Genomic DNA, 19,663 nt, shown 5'->3' on the forward strand with positions numbered 1-19,663 from the left:
TTGGCATGGCCCACAGTGAAATCTCTCTGTTGCTGCTGGTGTGCAGTCATGCTCAACCTTCCTTGCTGGAAATACATGGAAATTTGTGCTCTTTCAGATTAGAGAGCTGTTCTCTTCAACACTACCCATTGGATACTGACAAGCAAGACAAGCTCTCCTTCTCATTTCAGAAGCTTTCCTTTGTAGATTCATTGTGCTTGCCTGCACTTTCCTCTCCACCCCTGCCAAAAGTTGTGAATTTAATCATTTATCAAGAGCTTCTGTTTAGCTAGAAAATCAATAATGTTCATTCTGTGTCGGTTTGTATTCAACAAACATAAAAGGCTGAGGAACAGTGAGGGTTAGCTGGTGGTTACAAGTAGAGCAAATCAAGAGGTGATCTCTGGTTTCAGGTCACAGAGTCTTTCAGCTTGAAGAAATTTCCAAAGCTAGAAAAACTAAAGAAAAGGCCTTTCCTCACCTTAAAAATTCAGTTATGGGCTGCTCTTGTAATTAGCAGAGGGTGTCCAGTTGTCCTAGAGCAGGTCTTGAGTTTTCCAGTTTACATTTATAAGCTGCCTGTTTTTCTTCTGGTACCCCAGGCAGCAGGTATCGAGACTTTTTGCTGACAGCAGACTTTTAGAGGGGATGATGTTCATTTTATTCCTTTTAATAAAAAGAAAATTTCACCAGTGATCTTTGCAGTAGTAGCCAGTTCCCAGTGTGTTCTCTGCAAATCCCTGTGTGAGACAGTTCTTGTTCCACAGAGTACTGACCTAAAGAGCAATGAACAAATGCCCAGGAAGACACCAAAGGAAAGCTGAATGACACTGGCAGGGGCAAAGGGCAGTATAATAATTCTGGGTTTACATCTTGCTTCATTACAGTTTGAGGTATTTTGGGGTGGGCTGTGGTCAAGGCTGTTGTGGTTAAGTGGGAGTGTTGAAGAATGTTAAGATAAGAAAGGATAGTAATGGAGAGGGAAGGAGAATTGGATTTACCGGAGATCTTTTGTTCGTGAAACCAATCAATATAAACAGATTGGTTTGCCAACCTTATACAGCATGCCCCATCCCAGGTTAGATGGGGCTCTGAGCAAGTAGTTCTGAGCTAGTTGAAACATGTTTTATATGTTAACATTTATTTTCCAAATGCCTAAATAACCAGTTAGTACATAGGTATATGTAGCTTTTAAACTAGAAGAGAGTAGATTTAGGCTAGATAAAAGGAACAGATCTTTTACAGTGGGACTGGTGAAGTGACTTGAAGCAAGATTTCCTGTCACTGGGGTTCATCTTCCCTTTGTGTTTCTTCATTGGTTATACAGCTTTGGTAAGGCACAGTGGGGGAAGAAGAGCCATTGGCCAAGCTCTAGAGCATTTGGAGGTGATGCTGTAGTATTCACAAGACTTTGACAATCTCTCACCCCTGAACAGCTGAGGTCCAGTTTTGTTTGTGATCTGATCTCTGCTTACCCCCACCATGATGACTGGGCCCTACCTCTGTGGACGGATTCTCATCATCTTGGAGTTGTGTGATCTTTTGCTGTGGCCAGTCTTTGCAGTCTTTGTGTGTATTTAGATGTGAAATCTAGAGGAGTGTTTGGAGATGGCCTTCACTCCAACCCTGTGCAGTCCATTTGAAGGTTCATCCTGTATAAGTGAGTGGTTGCTGTAAGCAATAGTGAGCTGGTTAGCAAGACATTATGCTCTGAAATAGCTTTTGTGGTATCCACAGAAATGCCAGGGTTTCTGCTAGGTAATAAACTGGCAAGGAGAGTCCAGTTGATGTGCCTGGCTTGGGGTGGTTATGTGAAGTGGCTATGAACTGACTTGACTTGCTCAAAGGAAAAATATGTGAAGCTTGTTTATAACCTTTTTTTTCCCCCCTCCTTTCTTTTCTAACTTCTGCAACCATAGGGCACACAGTTGATTTTCAGTGCTGCTAAGGAACTGGGACACTTGTCAAAGTTGAAGGTATTGTCCTGCATGGCTTGTGTTAATGTCCCTGTGGTAAGCCTGAAGTGTCGTAGTGCATAGCATGTCCTGTGCTTCCAGTGGTTTGTCGCTGAATGCAGTTGTAGAGAAATGCCTTTAAATGCATTAAATGTGCTTTTAAATGCATTCTACTAACATTAGCATAGTGCTTAACATTAAATCGTACTGTGTGTTTAATCATCAAAGTAGTTTTTCTCTTCTGTATACACGGTGCTAAGTCTGGTACATTGATTTAAAATGAAAAAAAGGAAATTTCTCAATATCTGGCCAGCTCCTCCGTATCCCCATTTATAAAAGGGAGTCCCTAATGCTTGGAAAGACACTTGCGTTAGCTGTGGGTGAATTACATGGACTGTTAAAAAAATAACTGTTGCTTATGGAAGAGAGCCTGTGTCTGTAAATTCCTTCTGCGTGGGCTCCCTTCACAGGCAAGCTGGCATTTAGCATGAAGGCTCTGTTGATGTGTTTTGACAGTGCATGACGTGACAGTGCATGACATGAGCATTATGAAGTGCACGCCACCTCATCATAAGCGAATCAAGCACTAATTCAGTGATCACGACAGGAATGGTATGAAAATAGTGACGCCTCACAGCACTTAGATTGTGCTCTGCTGTGGTTGCAATTGTGCTACAAGACTGGTATTGTGCAAGAGGAGGAGGTCTAAATCTCAAGTGTCACAGTGCACAGGCTGCTGCGAGGGAGATGGAGCTGGACCTGAACTCTGTGTCAGAGCATGACCAAGGAAATCTTCCCAGTGCAAAGGATATTCTCCTAAGTGATTATTGCACTTTCAAAAGCCATTTGTCCCTTCCTGCAGTTTTCTGGTTTTGTCTTGCACACTAGTACAGCTGTCTTCATACACCTATTTCCCTTGCCCAGCAGATACGTTTTCCATACATGTTCATGTGGCCAGTGCACAGCTCATTTAAAGCAGTGCTTATTAGCAGTTCTAGCAAGTGATCAGGGCTTGCAGGTATGTCATTAGATGCGCACCTGTTCTCCAGCTACATTTTGAGGCTGGTACATAGCAGTTAATAGTCACCTAGCATAAGCCTCCAAGTGTGTCTCCCCAGGGAATAGCTGTCACTTGTGCTGAGTGATGGCCTTATGCACTCCCACGGTCAGGCTGTCATCCCTGGTGACATGGTGTCTCATGAGGATTGCGTTTCCTTCCCTGCTTCCTGCGCCTGCAGTGATGTCTGTTGCTTCCATGGGAAAAATGGGGAGAAAGGAGCTTTGTAGCCAGCCTGGGAGAGTGGCAGCTGAAGCACAGCATCCAAATGAGACCCCTGTTTCCTGAGTTTCCCTTTTCTCTTGCAAAAGCATTAGCAAGGACTCATCATGTCTCCACATGATGAAAAAGAAGCCATTCCTGCCTTTCACATCTACTCCTGGTGTCTGAAGGCAGAGCTCTGAATTTGCTGTTTCTTCCCCCAGGTCACAAGGACAGTCTGTGAGTTCCTGTGGTTTGCTTGCATTCTTGGGTGTGGCCACTGAAATTCACTGTTATCTTTTACTTGGTTCCACATTTTCTCATGACTGGAATTTCGAAGCATGTACAGGGCACCTTTTGCCAGGAATGGGTTGGAAGCTTTGCTGTTTTCCATTTGCACTGGCTGGGTAAAGGTTGTTCCCCAGCAGCGGCCCGTCTTCAGTTCAGTTACTGTAAAGCTTAACTTTGGTGACTCTGGGCTGCATTTTTAGAAATGCATGTAATCATGCAAATCAGGCAAGCCCTGGTGTGGGTTCAAGCCTTTATTTGCATATCCACATATAGAACTGCAGCATACAGGTACACAGGATTTTACATGTGGCAAGACAGTTGTGCTCAAGTGTGAAAGTGTCTGAATTTTGGAGACCATAAGGGAAATGAGATTGTGTCCAAAAATTTCCAGTAGAATAGGAGTGTTACGAGAGTAAGAATTGCTGGAGTCTGTGTAAGAATTGTGGATATTCTATTTTTTGTCCTTTTGTTTTTGCAGGCACATACAAGATAACAGGGAAGGCATGGTTCTTCAGACCCCCCTCCTCTGCATTTTTTAGTTCCACTAAAAGCTTGGGAAAATTATGGGATGGATTTTAAGCATTATTGCTCTTAAATAGGACAGGGAGAACAGAGCCCTAGTGAATCAGATAACTCAGCTGAAAACTGAGACTGACAGACCTGACAAGCACAGGCTCTCGTCCTGATGACAAATCAATTTCACAGTGTATTTTAAAATGCTCAGAAAGCCAACCATAAACCTGACTCCTTGGTGCCACATATCTGCCTCCCACTTATTATCAAACTCTTTCTGCTCAGTTTACTTAATAGCCAGCAACTGGAGCAGGGAGTGGCTGCCTTCTCTCCCTTGTGCTGTCCCCAGGATAAACAGCCAGGCTCTGACCACAGAGTTTCTTCTGAAAATACCTGTGGAGAGTACAAGGATGAGGCTGAGAGATCAGGAAAAGTTTGTTGGCTTGTTTGGGGTTGTTTTGGTTTGTTTTTTTTTTACTTTTTCTGCTTGAACTTGCATAATTATTTGATGTAAATATTTGTTTCTTGCTTCTGGCTGGCAATCTGGGAAGTGCAAGGCAGCGCTGTGCACAGTTCTTTATAGGAACAGTGTGGGATTTGCAGAGGGCAGGTATGCACAGGAATGACAGTGTGGGCTCCTGAGTAGGTGCAAGTATTACCAGTCCAGTCTCTGGATTATTTTTACATAATGTGTTGAAGGAAATGACACTGGGAAACTCAGAGGAAGCAGTGATGTGTTGCTGTGCATTGACAGCATGGGCACGAGCGAAGTGGCCTCTCTGTGGGGCTGAATGAGCTCTGTAGGTGTTTGAGAGAAAAGTGCTGACCACCTGCTTTCTGTGGCAGTTGGGGCAATCTGGCAGGCAGGCCTAAAAAGTCATTTTAACAAATGTGAAAGTAGCTCTGCCTTGGGAGCACAGCTACCCTGACTAAACTGGCCTTTCCCATGAATGTGGCCTTGGGCTCTGTCTGATTTTGTGCTTAATCTGACTGTGAGACAGAGAAAAGAACACTTTACCCTCTGTGCACTGAAGTCTCTGTGTACTGAAGTGTGAAGCCACATCATCTTCAATTGAATTACCCCCAGCTCATGAAGAAAAAGGAGGAGAGTTATTGCTCCCCTCAGGACAACATATCACAACAGAAGGCACACTGCAGCTCACAAAGTACTGTGCCCCTGCACACAGTCCCCAGACCAGGGACATCCTGTGTGGAGGAAGAGGCACATTGAGGCACATCTCTGCTACTCAAGAAAGCAAGGTGTGAACTTGTCTGAGAAACTGACAACTTGAGAGGCATCTTCAGCGCAGTTCAAGGCTTCACTGTGTAAAGTTGATAGCTAGATGTCTATGAGAAGTGTGGCAAATGCCTTATGGCTGCCCCTAGACTGCAGAGAGCCCTGTCTCCATCAGGCAGGAGATGGATTGCAGTGGATAATGAATAGGGACAGCATCAGGCAGTGTGAACAATCAGCAAGCTGCAAGATAGCCAGCAGGTTTGTCCCTGTGAAACCTACACATGATGCACAGACTAGGTGTGCTTTACACAGAGGCAATTTAGCAGATGTGTCTCCTGGAAAGTGTCTAGGGGGCTTATGATATGTTTAAAGTAGGGATAAAGCCTTTGCCTGATTGGTTTACACCTTTTTTATGAATGGTTTAGGGCCCAACCTGAAGTCAACTGGCCTGACCCTCCCACTACTCAGTTAAAATATGGGTTTGTTCAAAGCTTTGGTTTCCTAAAATACTCTGTTTTCCCCTGAGATCTAGACTAAGCATCAGAGAAAGAGCTTAGTGAAATGCCAAAGGATGGCACATCCTTGTAGTCAGCCAAGACTCTTAACAGGGATGTGCTTCCACTGCAGAAAAGGGAATTCTTTCCCAAGTGATTACTGGCTTTTTGCTGTTAGAGTTGGTGGGTCTTAATGGGAACAATGTCTTCTTTTAGCAAATCCATTTTCTTTTTGTTTTCTTTTTTTCCACAAATGATGGAATGAATTAGTGACCTCTGTAGTTGGAAGAGTTTAAAAAATCCACAAGCAACAGACATATAACAACTTTCACTAGTGCCTAGTTCTCAGAATTCCTTGATTTAGATGGTATTTGGAGAGTCTTGTTGTGGCTTTTCTAGAATGACAGTGGTGTCAGGCAGGCTTCTGTTTAGGTTTTCTTGAGAGACAAACTGTGATTTTAAATTGCTCCTTACCTTTGTCCAGTTCTTTCCTTATTTATGTCTTCTGTGCCTGCAAGAAAGAGAGAAAATTAGTTTATTTCCAAGTTAAGCTGTAATAAATGACTCTGAGAGACTCCATTAAGCATTCCTTGAACAGCTGAATTAATGCTGCCACCATGCAGATACAGCGTGAATCTGGAGAAAGTGGTGATGCTGGGGACTTCTTTTCCTTTAGCCTCTGACAGCTCACTCATGTCAAATACAATGGTTGTTTGCAGGATCATATGGTGAGAGAAGAAACCAGGAGCCTCACTCCAAAGCAGTGTGCTGTTCTGGACCTGGCACTGGATACAATCAAAGTAAGTGATTCCATTTCTGTTTCTGCTGTTCCCAACTCCATCTCCAAGTCCTCTTTGGGAGGACAGTGCCTGTCCTACTTTGTGAGATGGCAGGAGTTTGTCCCAGCTGTCACAGTGATAAAGGCTCTAAGTGAAGACTGCCATGTATGTGTACACCTGAGGAGGTTCAGGGGACTGGCGTGCTGGGAGTCAGCATATTCATATTTAAGTGCTTTGGAAGAGGAATACCATGAGCAGTTGGTATCAGCTGGTCTGAGGGCTGGGTTTCCAGTATAGAAGCTGTTTTGTGAATTTTTCCAGCTGTTTCCTATCCATATGCACAACTGCTCATACATGTTGGTTGCTGGTTGCATTTCTTGCTCAGTACCTTTCCCATTTCTTTTTGCTCTTAGCAATATTTCCATGCTGGTGGGAATGGTCTGAAGAAAACCTTCTTGGAGAAGAGTCCAGACCTACAGTCACTTCGATATGCTCTCTCCCTCTACACTCAGACCACGGACACTCTCATCAAAACATTTGTCCAGTCTCAGACAGCTCAGGGTAAGACTCTTTCGTGTTGGCAGGGTTCAATGGAGCTCTTGGCTCTGCTCATAATTTCTCTCCCTTGTACTGCCAGTTTGTAAGAGTGCTTTTGGCAGTAGCATTTCTGAAAGTGTGACAGTTTGGAGCTTGTGAAACTGGGAAAGAGGAAAAGGGGGTTATTTGCCACATCATGACTACATTTGGGGAGAGCAGAAATATGTGAAACATAAGGCCTGGGGTGTTTGTGGTCTTTTTTTCTCTGCAGTCCTCACTTAACAGTCACGTTTCATGAATTAATGTGGGTGGGTGGCTTAAGCAAAATTTGAAGTTACTGCATTGAGGCTTGTGCGGTGGTGTGAGGCACCATTTCAGCAAGACACCACTGCAGAAACCTGTCAGTGCCTGTGTCACAGGCCAGCTGTGTGTGTGGCACAGCCCAAGTGGCCCTGACTAAGGCTAAGTGACAGCAACGTGATGACTCACAGAGCTACAGGCTGCCTGTAAAGGGAGAAGTCTCTGAGGTGAGCAGCAAATGCACTGTTTTGTCTGCAGCCAGTACAGGGTATGTGGGAGCTAGATGATTACAGATTGCCACACAACATATTAATAAGCTGCTGGGATGGGTCACCAAACTGTTTGGTGATTCTCTGAGAAGCCTTATGGCTTAGTGGTGCTGTTTCATTGAATGTGGAGGGGTAAACAGTTAATTTTGTTGCTTTCATGTGAACATTTCCATATTATTATACAGAATAATTTGGTCTCTAGTCAAGGACCATGACTGGCTGACTGTAAATGTCACTATTCTCAATAAGAGGAGACAGATGCTACAAAGGGTTGGGTCTAAACAAAAACTGGTATTTTTGTGTTTTCAGGCTGTTTAATGAAGAGCCTTGCATTAAACTACTTCATCCCAGCAGCAAAGTCATACAACTCCTGGCTTGTCCTTCTCCAATCTTCTTGAATGGGATCCTTTTTTTTCAATCCTTCCAAGCCTGAGAGAGCTGGCAACCCCACAGACTGTACTAACTCTGCCAGCAGGTCATCACACCAAGTCCCAGCATCAAGGGGACAGCCTTCCCTAGCTCACATACATTCCCTTGTGTGCAAATGAGGCTGCTTGATACTGGCATTCCCTTAGCAGTGTAGGTGGTTCAGAGTTTCAGTGAGCAAAACAGGGTTTGTTTCTAAAGAGGAAAGTTTAGTTTAGTTTTGGTGGGTTGAGTCATCAAGAGGAGGCTCAGAGGGGACCTGAAACTACCTGGAAGGAGATTGTGAGGTGCAAGTTGGTCTTTTTGCCATGTCTCAGGTGAAAGGATGAGAGGAAATCGCCTGAAGTTGTGCCAGGGGAGGTTCAGGTTAGATATTAGAATTTATTTTTTCATTGAAAAGGTGACTAGACATTGGAATAAGTTGCCCAGGAGGTGGTGGAGAAGTGTACAATTTCTAGAAGTGTAAAAGAGGTGTCTGAATGTGGAATTTAGGGACATAGTTTAGGGATGATTTTGGTGGAGCTGGATTAACAGTTGGACTAGATGACCTTGCAGGTCTCTTCCAGCCATGATGGCTCTGTAGTTCTGTGATCTCTGCCTACAGCAGCACAGTCTAGTCTTCCTTATGTTCAAATATACTGCATTAAAAGACTGAAATTAAATTAAAAATCTGTACCTTTGAGAGAATGGTCCTGTAGCTGTGTCCCAGCAGAGCAATGATGACATCCAGTGGCCAGACAGGTCAAAGACTGCAACATCCACTAGGGACTCCAGGAACCTGGCTGTTGCCATCACTTACACAAACCACGTTTTAATGGGGACCTTGAGTGCCCATTTGAGTGAGTGCTTAAAATCTTTGCTGTTCCGTGCACATATTTCCCATTATATATCCAAGCTAGTTTTTTATGTGGATACTGTTAAATTACTGTTAAATTGTTAAATAAATGCTGAGCTAAGGTGTAAGAAAGTGTGCAGCACTGATGTCCTGCAGTCTGTACTACAGTCTGGGGTACTTAAAATTAGAGAAAGGAAAGTGCTCCATTGAAGACACAAAAGTGACAATTCAAAGATGATATGAGAAAGTGGCTTCATGCAATGCATGATTTGAGTGTAAAACTTCACTGAGGGCAAGTATTTAGCAGAAACAGAAAGATAATGGAACATTATCATTACCTCTCAGAAGCAGGAATATACAGGGCTGCCACAGAAGTGGGTGCATGGGTATTTATGTATTTTTTAGAAGCTTAGAAAGAATGAAGCTCTGGCTTTAGGGCATCATATACACACGTTATGAGGTCATCAATTAGCTCTCAAAGCTGACTGATTACACTTCTTTGTGACTAATTCTAAGCCACTGTAGGGAACAAGTACTGGGCAGCTGGCCACTGGTCCAAATCAGTATCTTGTACATTCGTAGGCTTGAGAATTTTGGACCCTGTTTGGGGAATAAAAGATTTGCATTATGCCACCTAATATCTGCAGAATCAGTGCTGAGTTATCTCTGAGAAAGGCATGACTCTGATCTCTTCCCTGTGCTGACCGGGAATGACAGGACCTGAGGGAATGGCCTGAAGTTGTGTTAGGAGAGGTTTAGGTTGGATATCAGGGAAGGTTCTTCCCCAGAGGGTGGTTGGGCACTGGAACAGGCTCTGCAGGGAAGTGGCCAGAGCACCAAGCCTGTCTTGAGTTCAAGAAATGTTTGGACAATGCTATCACGTAGAAGGTGTCACTCTTTGGATGGTCCTGTGCAGTGCCAGGAGCTGGACTCGGTGACCCTTGTGGGTCACTTCCAATCCTGCATATTCTGTGATTCTGTGACTCCCCCTCTCCCACTGGGGCTAAAGAAGGATATTAATTGCTTACTCTTCTCATTAACTATGGCTGGTAGATGGGTTTGGAGAACTGCACACAGGTTGGAGGGACAGAAGGGACAGCACTATTATTTACAGCTCACATTTGCTTATCAGAGCTCTGTGACTGAGGTTTCCCTTTGCATAAGTGCCACAATCTCCTGGGAGGACATGGCTTCATGCAGTATCATTTAAAAATGCTGTTTGCTTCTCTTACTTCCCTGCTCAGTGGTTGCACCTTCCAGTTTGTACCTACTGCTTTCATGTCATTACTGAGTAGGCTTATATAGCACTATGCTGCTAAATGTTTGCTCTACAGATTGGATCTGGGCTGCAGTTTAGTTATGCCAGCACAAATTCTGTTCTGTTTTAACCCAGACTATGCCTTACTTGCAGACAGCCTTGCTCTCCAAAGCATGGTGTAGAAGATCTAGGAGGATATTTTGTCTGTTAAGAGCTTGAATATTTGCCTTGTGTTTAAGTGACATTGCTAATTGTGTTGTAATTCATACTCTTCTCTCTTTATCCTGCTTGCTTTCTTGCCTTTTGAATTCATGTCTCAGTGCATGATGGGAAAGGTATAAGGTTTACCGCTAATGAGGACATTCTTCCTGATAAGGGTATGTTCAAGATTAATGTTGTTACCATAACAACATTACCCAACTGCCTTGCTTTTCAAATCATCTTGCCCATGCTCAGAAACCTTTTCCAGAGTCCTGTTCCCTGTAGTTCCCTTGTAGAAGTGAACTTCCACTGAACGCTTGCATCCTACAGACTGAGCCACAGGTTGTGTCCTTTAGAAGTCTGTACCTTGCCTGAGAACCTGTTCCCACGCTTGAGATTTATTAATGGGATGTGAAAGCTGTCTTGAAAATGGACTGGTTTTTGGGAGATGCTGCAGAGTTTTTCCCCTTCCCTTTACCATGGGGTCTGTGTTTCAAGTCCTGGGCTTGCATGCGTGTGGTCTGCTGATAAGGGCTACTGTAATACATGGGAATGCTGGATATGCACTCAAGGTTATGGCCAAGCTTGAACCATCTGGCTTGAGGGGGGGTTATCTAAAGGTCTGGATGCCCAGGAGACCCTACATATATTAAGTCTTGCAGTGTTTCATCTCTTAATTTATTTTTTGCTGTCCAAAGTCTTTTTATTATATCAGGTGAAACACATCTATAACCCTTTGCATGAGCTCAGTTCTGCAGTTTCACCTTTCAGCATTGCAATACCAGTGAGGCTTTCATGTCAAGAATTAAATGTGCTTGTCACTAAATGTACAAGTGTGTGTATGTGCACAGTTATACATGCTCAGAATATTTTTGTGGGCCATCTTCAGAGTAGTTTTTTGTCTTTGAAAATTTCAGTTCATAGAACAAGATTTTTATATGAAAATACAAGAACGAAGGTAGGAAAAAACCTGTAATATGAGTCTTGTCTTCTTCAAAGGTAGTGGGATGATTCTGCTCTTATTCTTCTGAGGCATCAGGATCTCCTTTACAACCTACTGGTTAACACTAAAGATTGATAAAGATCTGAATGTTTGGTGGCTGATGTTTCTGTGGATATGGCCATTACATACTGTTTGTAATTCTGCCTCTTCCTGTGGAAAATGCCAACAATGAAGTGAAAGACCCACACCAGCAGATGGATCAGGTCAATAAATAAGCCTACCAATTTTAAAGCTCTGTGCTTATATACAGAAAAAAAGCAATATTGCCCTTCTAAGCAGGGAGGAAACAGTATGTTCAAGACCATATTTGTTGCACCCTAAAGATTATTTAATGTACTCAGGTCAAGAATGAGAACCTATCCTGAGGTAATAATTTGAGGTTCTCTTTTGCTTGCTCAGATGCTTTTACTGGTATAGTAATGTGACTTTCACTGCCTACAGTTCTGTGGCATGTAATTTTCCTCAGAGAACTGCACCAGTTGGCACTCAACCTCTTGGTTTTTAAATGAGTGTTTTTGCTGCTGCAGACCATTCTTGTGAAAGTTGACTTATTATATCAGTCTAATCAAAATGTTTGTGTAATGATATCCTTCAATCTATCTCCTTATCTAGAATTTCAAACAGACCAGTTTTTCACTTAGTAATGTATCTTACCCTCGAATTTGACAAAATAACTGCTGTTCATAGGTACTCAATTACCCTCTAGATATCTCAATTGCATCAGCATTGCTAATTGTCAAACTGAGGTCAGGCAGTTATCAAAGAGAAAGTCAGAAAAATCTCACTCTCTTATCAAAACTTGATTTTCATTTTGCAAAGCAGTCATTTTCTGTAATTTACATGACATCTTAACTTTATTACCCAGAAAAATGTCATTTCCACATATTACATGATGATAATTATGATTAAAAGTTAAAAAGTTGGAAAAAATCATAATGTATGAATTGTAATGTTCATGAGATCTCCCTCTTTATGAACATGTTATCTTTTTCTTCTAAAACTACATCTTGTTTTCTCCCTGGCTAAATGATAAAGAGAAATAAGTATGCAAATTGTGAGTGCTTATCTCTCATCATTTTTGATGCACAACAAAGAAAGGGTTTTCATCACCTTCTAGAGGGAAACAGATAAACAGTCAGGATGACAACTAGGTGATGTACAACATGCAGGAAGATTCTTGTAGGGTGAGACTGCACTATGGCTCTGTGCAAATCACTAATACCTATATATGTATTTTTTTCCCCTATATTTCCTCTGTTGTGTGATGTCCTCTCCTCCTTTTTCTTTTTTGTTGAATTTTTTTGTCCTCCCTTCTTCCCTGAGCAGACAAGAATGCCAATGTCCACCATTGGAATGCCTGCATGTATACACAGTAGCTTGGCAGGAACGTCTGAAAAATCCTTGCTCCCTGTCAAGGTCCACTGTTGATATCTTTTAAATTCTTTAAAAGCCTTCACTAGTGTTCTCAATAGGATGCAATCTTTGGTGGAGTGGAAGAAGTGTTGGTGTTTATGTGTGCTGGGCATGTGAGCCTGATGTTATCTTGCACTACCGTGACATTCTCGGTGCTGACTGAAAAGCTGGCTCTGGGAGGTGTGCTGTGAAAACACCACATTGTCTTCCTGAGGCCGTAATGTGCCAATGACGAGTAATCCATGTGTGCATGGGGGGGTGTCCATTTCCTCCCAACAGGCTCTGGTGTGGATGATCCCGTGGGAGAAGTGTCCATCCAGATCGACCTGTACACCCACCCAGGAACTGGGGAGCACAAGGTCACGGTGAAAGGTATGGCAGAGCACGTGCTGCTGCTTGGGCTCCACGGGCCAAATGTCCAGCTGGCAGTCAGGATATTTCTGTGTTAGCTCGTGGGATCTCAGGCCAGAATTGTTTCTCTGTTTCACATCAGGGACACGTAGGGAAACAGCAAATGAGCTTGTCCAGCTGGTGACATGGCAGCGCACAGCCCGGTTGTTTATTGGCAGCGATGTATTCAAGTAAACAAAAATCAGATGGTGGCTCTCGCCAGGCGCCACAGTTTAGTCTGCGCTGCAGAGAGCGGGGCAGGCTGATCTTGCGAAACTGCTCAGTGTACACCCAGAGATCACAGAGGCCCTGAGAGCTCAGAGGCTCCTTTCCCCAGTCCTGAAGGCCACACTGGTCCCTGAACAGCCGCTCTGGAAATAACCAAAGCAGTGACTCATCCCAGGGTTGCTTTTCCTCCTTCATCTCCTTCACTTGAATACAGCATACTTAACTACTTCAATTTCCTCTGAAGATTTATATAAACAGTTCTTTGGGCCTCTCTTCTGGTTAAATCTACACTGAAGTGCAAAAGCTGGTTTTCAAAGCTATTTCCTCTGCTTCAGTCTGCTCCCTGCAGTGACCTGAGATAGAATGAGAATTAAAAGCTAATAATTCTGGATCCTGAAACCACACGCAGCTCATGGGCTTTGTTTTTCTTACCTGCAGCTCCATTTTCCTTTTCAACAGAGACTTTAATATTGGCCTCCAAAATGCCCCTTTTTTTTTTATCCCAGACAGAATGGTGATGTAAGCATGGAACAGGGCAGCCTGCCCGGAGCTGGAGGAATGCCTGTTTTCTTGGGCTTATTTCTTGACAATTTGTATGGCAGAAATTACATACTAATGCAAACATTAAATTCCCTTCATAGAACTTAACCTAGATCAAAAAAGCATATCCTTGCATTACAAAAAAGTCCTGCCCATATGTGTTGTGACACTCTCATGTTTTGAGTTAGAAGCAAGAAATTGAAAGCAGGGCAGAGCTGAAGGATGTCCAGAGCAAAAAATACAAATGAGTATTTGCTGTGAACCAGGTTGTGACTCTCTTTTGCAGTTGTGGCAGCCAATGACCTGAAGTGGCAGACGTCTGGCATGTTCCGTCCATTTGTTGAAATCACCATGATTGGGCCCCACCAGAGTGACAAGAAGAGGAAGTTCACAACCAAGTCAAAGAGCAACAACTGGGCTCCAAAATACAATGAAACGTTTCATTTGTAAGTCTCAAAAATATCCTGAGGATGTGGCATGGCAAGTGCAGATGCAGAGGGACAGACAGGGTTGTCCAGTGTCCCCAGACAGTATGCACAGCGCCAAGAAGAGTACATGAACCAGTAGCTTGGTCCTGTCTTTGATGTCTTGGCAGAAAAGCTGGATTATGAAAGTTTTTACTGTGGGTGGGACGCAGAGGTTTGTTCTATACCAGCAGTGTCCTTTGGCCACCTTCTGAAATGCTCTCTGTGTGTCCTATGAACACATTTTACTCTGCTCTGTCATTGTAATGAACTTCGTATTTTTTATTGGTAGAGTTGAGGCTAAAAGTTCATTTTTATTTATTTCTTAATCTTAATGTACGTTTTTATCCCAACTTGACCTGTGGGACATGCTTTCGGAACTCGTTTCCAAGGATACAGCCCTTGGAAGTGGTAGCAAGTTGCACTGCTAAAATTGCTGTGTTTCTCAGCATTGAGTATTGATCTCTTCTTCTTTCATTTTCTTTTATTACTACAAGGACATATTCCTTCCTGGGAGGCTTAACAGAAGGAGCTGCAGGCTTGAACTCTCTCAGCTGTCCATATAAAAATGAGATGAGGAGAACTGACCAGCAAAAGGCTATAAACGTCTGGGGGAGAAGGGAGAGAAGGGGGTGTTCATATAATTGTTCTGTTCTCTGAGGAAAGGCAGCCTTCCTCTAAGTGAAGAGATTTTCTTCCTTTTATTCTTTTAATTTTAGAAACATCAGAAGGGTTGGGGATTTATTTTTGTTAGCTTTCACATTAATGGAAGGTCCTGAATCTTAACAAAAACTTCATCTAATTAAAGTAGTAATTCTGAAATGAAGCCGCCCTTAGTAGAAGCAGAAATGTTTAAAGTCATCTGAGTTGAAAATCTATTAGCATGGCTTTAATGTTTCCCACTCCTCTCGTTTCACAGTTTAACACACACACAAACACACACAAGTTGCAAAGGCAGCTTGAAAGAGGTTCCTTGTTTTTTCTTCTTCAGTAACCAGGTTTTCTTTATCTGCTACAAATCAGCAAAAATGCCCACATGCTGCAGGTTTTACTTCTCTCCCTCTGACCAGGGTTTTCTGTAGAAAGGAGTTTTCTGTGACTTACCACAGCCCTCCAGTCAGGTGCTGGCACCTTTGTTTTTGCAGGCCAGACACTGTAAGTGAATTTGTGTGTGTTTTCCAGCATCCTGGGGAATGAAGATGGCCCCGATGCCTACGAGCTCCAAGTCTGTGTGAAGGATTACTGCTTTGCTCGGGAGGACCGGGTTCTGGGGATAGCAGTGATGCAGCTCAGAGACATAGCAGACAAAGGAAGCTGTGCTTGCTGGTGCCCCCTTGGGCGCAGGATTCACATGGATGAGACCGGACTCACAATCCTGAGGATTCTCTCTCAGAGAACCAATGATGAAGTTGCCAAGGAATTTGTGAAGCTGAAATCTGAGTCCCGCTCCACAGAGGAAGGCACCTGAGCTGAGCTGTTCCCTTTCCTCTTCTGCCTTGTGCCAATATGTGCAAGTGTTCAACAATTCTTTTATTAATTGCAAAAGGTTTTTTTCATGTTGTCTTTGTCAGCTCCGATAGCGCACGTGTGCTGTATAGGAAACAAATCCATCAATCTGATGTGAATTATTTATTTTTTAGTAGCTGGGTAAGACACCGTAGAGAATGAGACAATCTCTTCTTATTTAACATGTAAATTCTGCTTTGTGTATATAAATTATTTTATATTGGAGGCTGGAATTGCTGGGTTTTGTTGATATGCAGCACTGTGATTTTATCCTCTGAATTTGGCAGGCATTAAAAAGGTTCTGCGTAATCACACTACGATGCAAACACAACTGTGTGGAAATTGGGAGGAGATGATTTGGGGGGGGTTTGACAAAGCACAGTTATCTCTCATTGAATTCACATACTGTGGAGCTGCCTGGGGATCTTCTGACACAGATTATGCCAACGTGATAATACAGACACCTCAACATCTGCTTAAAGAAGAAGAGGTTGCAGATGCTCTGAAGATGCACACCGAGTGAATGTACCTCCACGGATGTGCTGCTGTGAGTGTGGGCCAGAACAGGGCCACAAGCCTGGGGTGGGGCCTGAGATCTCGTAGCCAAAAGCTGCAAAGGCAGCGCATCAGGAGCAGGCTGCAGCTGTAATTAGCTGGTGTGTCTCGGAGAATACAAATCCCCACGTGCTGCTGGGAGTCCCTGATGGCCGTGGGAGTGCTGTAAGCTGCTCGGCTCCGTAAGGCACGCTCGGGCTGCCGTGACCAACACGGTCAGGAAGGGATCGGCGTTAGAATCGTAGAGTTAGAGCCATTACAAATCACATGGCTGCTATGTGCTTTTTCCACTTCAATATTCTTTTGTTAGTGCTTGACAGAGGATTGGATAATTTAATATTGCAGGCTTTCTGTAGCATTTTATTACCCTGGAGTAGCTAAGACCATTCCTCACTATGAACCCAGAAATGATGGCTTGCTTGGGAGAGAGGAACACACCTCCCCTCTACAAGCCTTCAGTCTGGAGTGCTGGTCAAGGGGCAGCACGTCCATTTGCTTCTGATCTTGGAGATGCTGTTGACCGTGCTGTGGTTGATCCATGCTGATTGCCATTAAACTTATAATACCATTGACAATACCATTGAAATATTTTTTGCACTGTCTTAAAAAGAAGCATCCTGCTTTTGTTTTCTTAAAGAAACAAAATACTGTCCTGAGCAAAGTAATTGCAGGGAGGTCAGAATTTCTGACTGAAAATTAGTGAGCAGGAAGGTCTGGAATGGTGATTGCACCTGAGGCATGTTTGTTGGAGGGTTTTTATTGGGGATATTTTTGCTTTTCCAGCTGCCCTTGTGCTCTGGAAAGTGCAGCTGGAACAAGCCAGTCCTTGCCCATAAAGTACTGTAATACTGTCAATAAATTCAAGGACTGCATATTGAATGACTTTTTTTTTCCTATTTTCTCTGACACTTGTGTAGCTGTATGATGTGACTCCTGTATTTCATGGGCCTGCTTGTAGAGTTCTGAGACAGCACATCTGCTTTGTTCTTGTCCATGGTGTGTTATAATAATGCTCTTCAAAACTCCACACTATTTGTCATGATTTTGAATCATTGTACGTGCCATTGTTATGAGAACTGTTAGTATGGTCTTTAATAAACTCTTTTAGCAGCATTTGGACTTGTGTGTTGGAGTGTAATTGTGATTGGGTTTCCTAAACCATGGAGGGCAGAGCCACTGCTGCATCTTTGGAAATTACTCAGGTTTAGCATGTAGATTTCTTTAGTGCTTTAGATGCCTAGCAAGGAGTATGAGTCAGACGGTTCCCCCCTCCTCCATGGTGCCTCTGTCTGGGACATCCTTCCCTGAAGTCCTTGGCTTCTGATAATACTCTGAGACATCATTGAAAAGCATAAAAAATAGCTTACTTACTTTTTTCTCCTGTCTGGCCTTTAAGTCACATTTCCTTTGTACTCAGGATTGTCTCCTGAAGGTGCTGAATGGAAAGGCTCAGACAAGGCAGTTGGATACTGTGCAAATAAGAGATGAAGAAAAATAATTATATACCAAACTTGATTCATAACTTTCAGCCTCTTATGAACATTAATACTCTTTAGATGGCATGCACAAGAGATGAAAGCATAAGCCTTCTTGATGTCAAGTAAACTGCTCCCCCTCCTCATTTTTTGGGAATTCTGCCAATTTCCAGCAGACAAGGTCAGATAACTCAGAGACTCATATTTCATGATAACGTGGGTCTCTGAATTTCTGTGATCTGAAATGCCATTTTTTTCCTTAGTTAGCATATGCTTAGCAACAGAGTCACTTGGGAGGCAGTCCTGAAAAGCAAAGGAATCAGGGAACATTGGATATTCTTTAAGAAGTAAATCTTTAGGCACAAGGCACAGGAGGAGTAAGACATCTCCATGTGCCAAAAGATGAGCCAGCAGGGAAGCAGACCAGTCTGGCTGAACAGAGAACTTGGGATGGAACTTGGAGAAGAAGGGGAAGTCTCTGACCTCTGGAAGAAGTGCCAGCTTGGGACAACAGCAAGGACTTGTAGGATCATTCAGGGAGAGCATTGAGAGGGCCAGAGCCTAACTAGGACTTTATCTGGCTACTGCCATATCAAACAGTTTCTACAAATATACGAACAACAAAAGGAGGGCTAAGGACAAGCTCCATCCTATATTGGGTGTGGTGAAAAACATGGCAACAAAGGATAAGAGAGGCTGAGGTGCTTTATGCCACCTTTGCCTCAGTCTGTAATAGTAACCCCAGTTGTTCTCGGGGTACACAGCCCTGTGAGCTGGAAGACAGGAATGGGGAGCAGAATGAAGCCGCCATGATCCAAAGGAAATAAATGGTCAGTGACCTGCTGCAGCACTTGGATGCACACAGGTCTGTGGGGCAGATGGGATCCACCCAAGGGCACTGAGGGAGCTGGTGGAAGTGCTCACCAGACCTCTCCCATCATTTACCAGCAGCCCTGGCTCACCAGGGAGGCTCCAGCTGAGTGGAGCTTGGCAAAAACAGAGCCCATCTACCAGCAGGGCCTAAAGAAAGAGCCAGGGAACTACAGGCCTGGCAGCCTGACCTCAGTGCTGTGGAAGGTCATGGGGCAGATCATCCCAAGTGCCATCATGGACACACACAGGAAACCAGGGGATCAGGCCCAGCCAGGATGGGTTTGAGAAAGGCAGGTCCTGCTTGACCCACCTGACCACCTCCTGTGACAAGGTGACCCACGTGGTGGGTGAGGGAAAAGCTGGGAATGTGTCTGCTTGGACTTCAGCCAAGCCTTTGACACCATCTCCCACAGCATCTCTTGGAAAAATCTGGCTGCTCATGGCTACTCACTGTTCACTGGGTGAAAGCTGCTTGGATGGCCAGGCCCACGGAGTGATGGTAGATGGTGCTGCTGGTTGGTGGCTGGTCACCAGAGGTGTCCCCAGAGGTCAGTGCTGGCCCAGTCCTGTTTATCTTTATTGATGATCTGGGTGAGGGAATTGAGAGCACCCTCAGCCAGTTTGCAGATGGCACCAAGCTGGGTGTGAGTGCTGATCTGCAGGAGGGCAGGGGGGCTCTGCAGAGGGATCTGCACGGGCTGGATCCATGGGCCAGGGCCAATTGTGTGAGGTTCAACCAGGCCAAGTGCTGGGTCCTGTCCCAGGGTCACAACAACCCCCTGCAGCTCGAGGCTGGGACAGTGGCTGGAAAACTGCCCAGTGGGAAAGGCCCTGGGGGTGCTGGTCAGCAGTGGCTGAACATGAGCCAGGGTGTGCCCAGGTGG

The 19,663-nt window shown here is 44.0% G+C and overlaps 1 protein-coding gene across 4 annotated transcripts in view; it reads left to right on the forward strand.

Annotated features, from left to right (window-relative positions):
• Positions 1-17,544, forward strand: part of UNC13B (unc-13 homolog B) — a 207,087-nt gene extending 189,543 nt beyond the window's left edge. For 3 of the 4 annotated variants that reach the window (XM_054517797.1, XM_054517796.1, XM_036402616.2), the window contains 7 exons: positions 1,899-1,955; positions 6,447-6,527; positions 6,920-7,067; positions 10,452-10,508; positions 13,028-13,120; positions 14,193-14,352; positions 15,553-17,544. In XM_054517797.1, the coding sequence (XP_054373772.1) occupies positions 1,899-1,955; positions 6,447-6,527; positions 6,920-7,067; positions 10,452-10,508; positions 13,028-13,120; positions 14,193-14,352; positions 15,553-15,838 (882 nt within the window). In that variant the 3' untranslated portion in view covers positions 15,839-17,544. The remainder of the gene's footprint in view (positions 1-1,898; positions 1,956-6,446; positions 6,528-6,919; positions 7,068-10,451; positions 10,509-13,027; positions 13,121-14,192; positions 14,353-15,552) is intronic. The other variant, XM_036402618.2, reaches the window with a different exon arrangement.
• Positions 17,545-19,663: the final 2,119 nt, after the last annotated feature.

The sequence above is a fragment of the Molothrus ater genome, chromosome Z, assembly GCF_012460135.2.
Source record: "Molothrus ater isolate BHLD 08-10-18 breed brown headed cowbird chromosome Z, BPBGC_Mater_1.1, whole genome shotgun sequence".
Lineage (NCBI taxonomy): Eukaryota > Metazoa > Chordata > Aves > Passeriformes > Icteridae > Molothrus > Molothrus ater.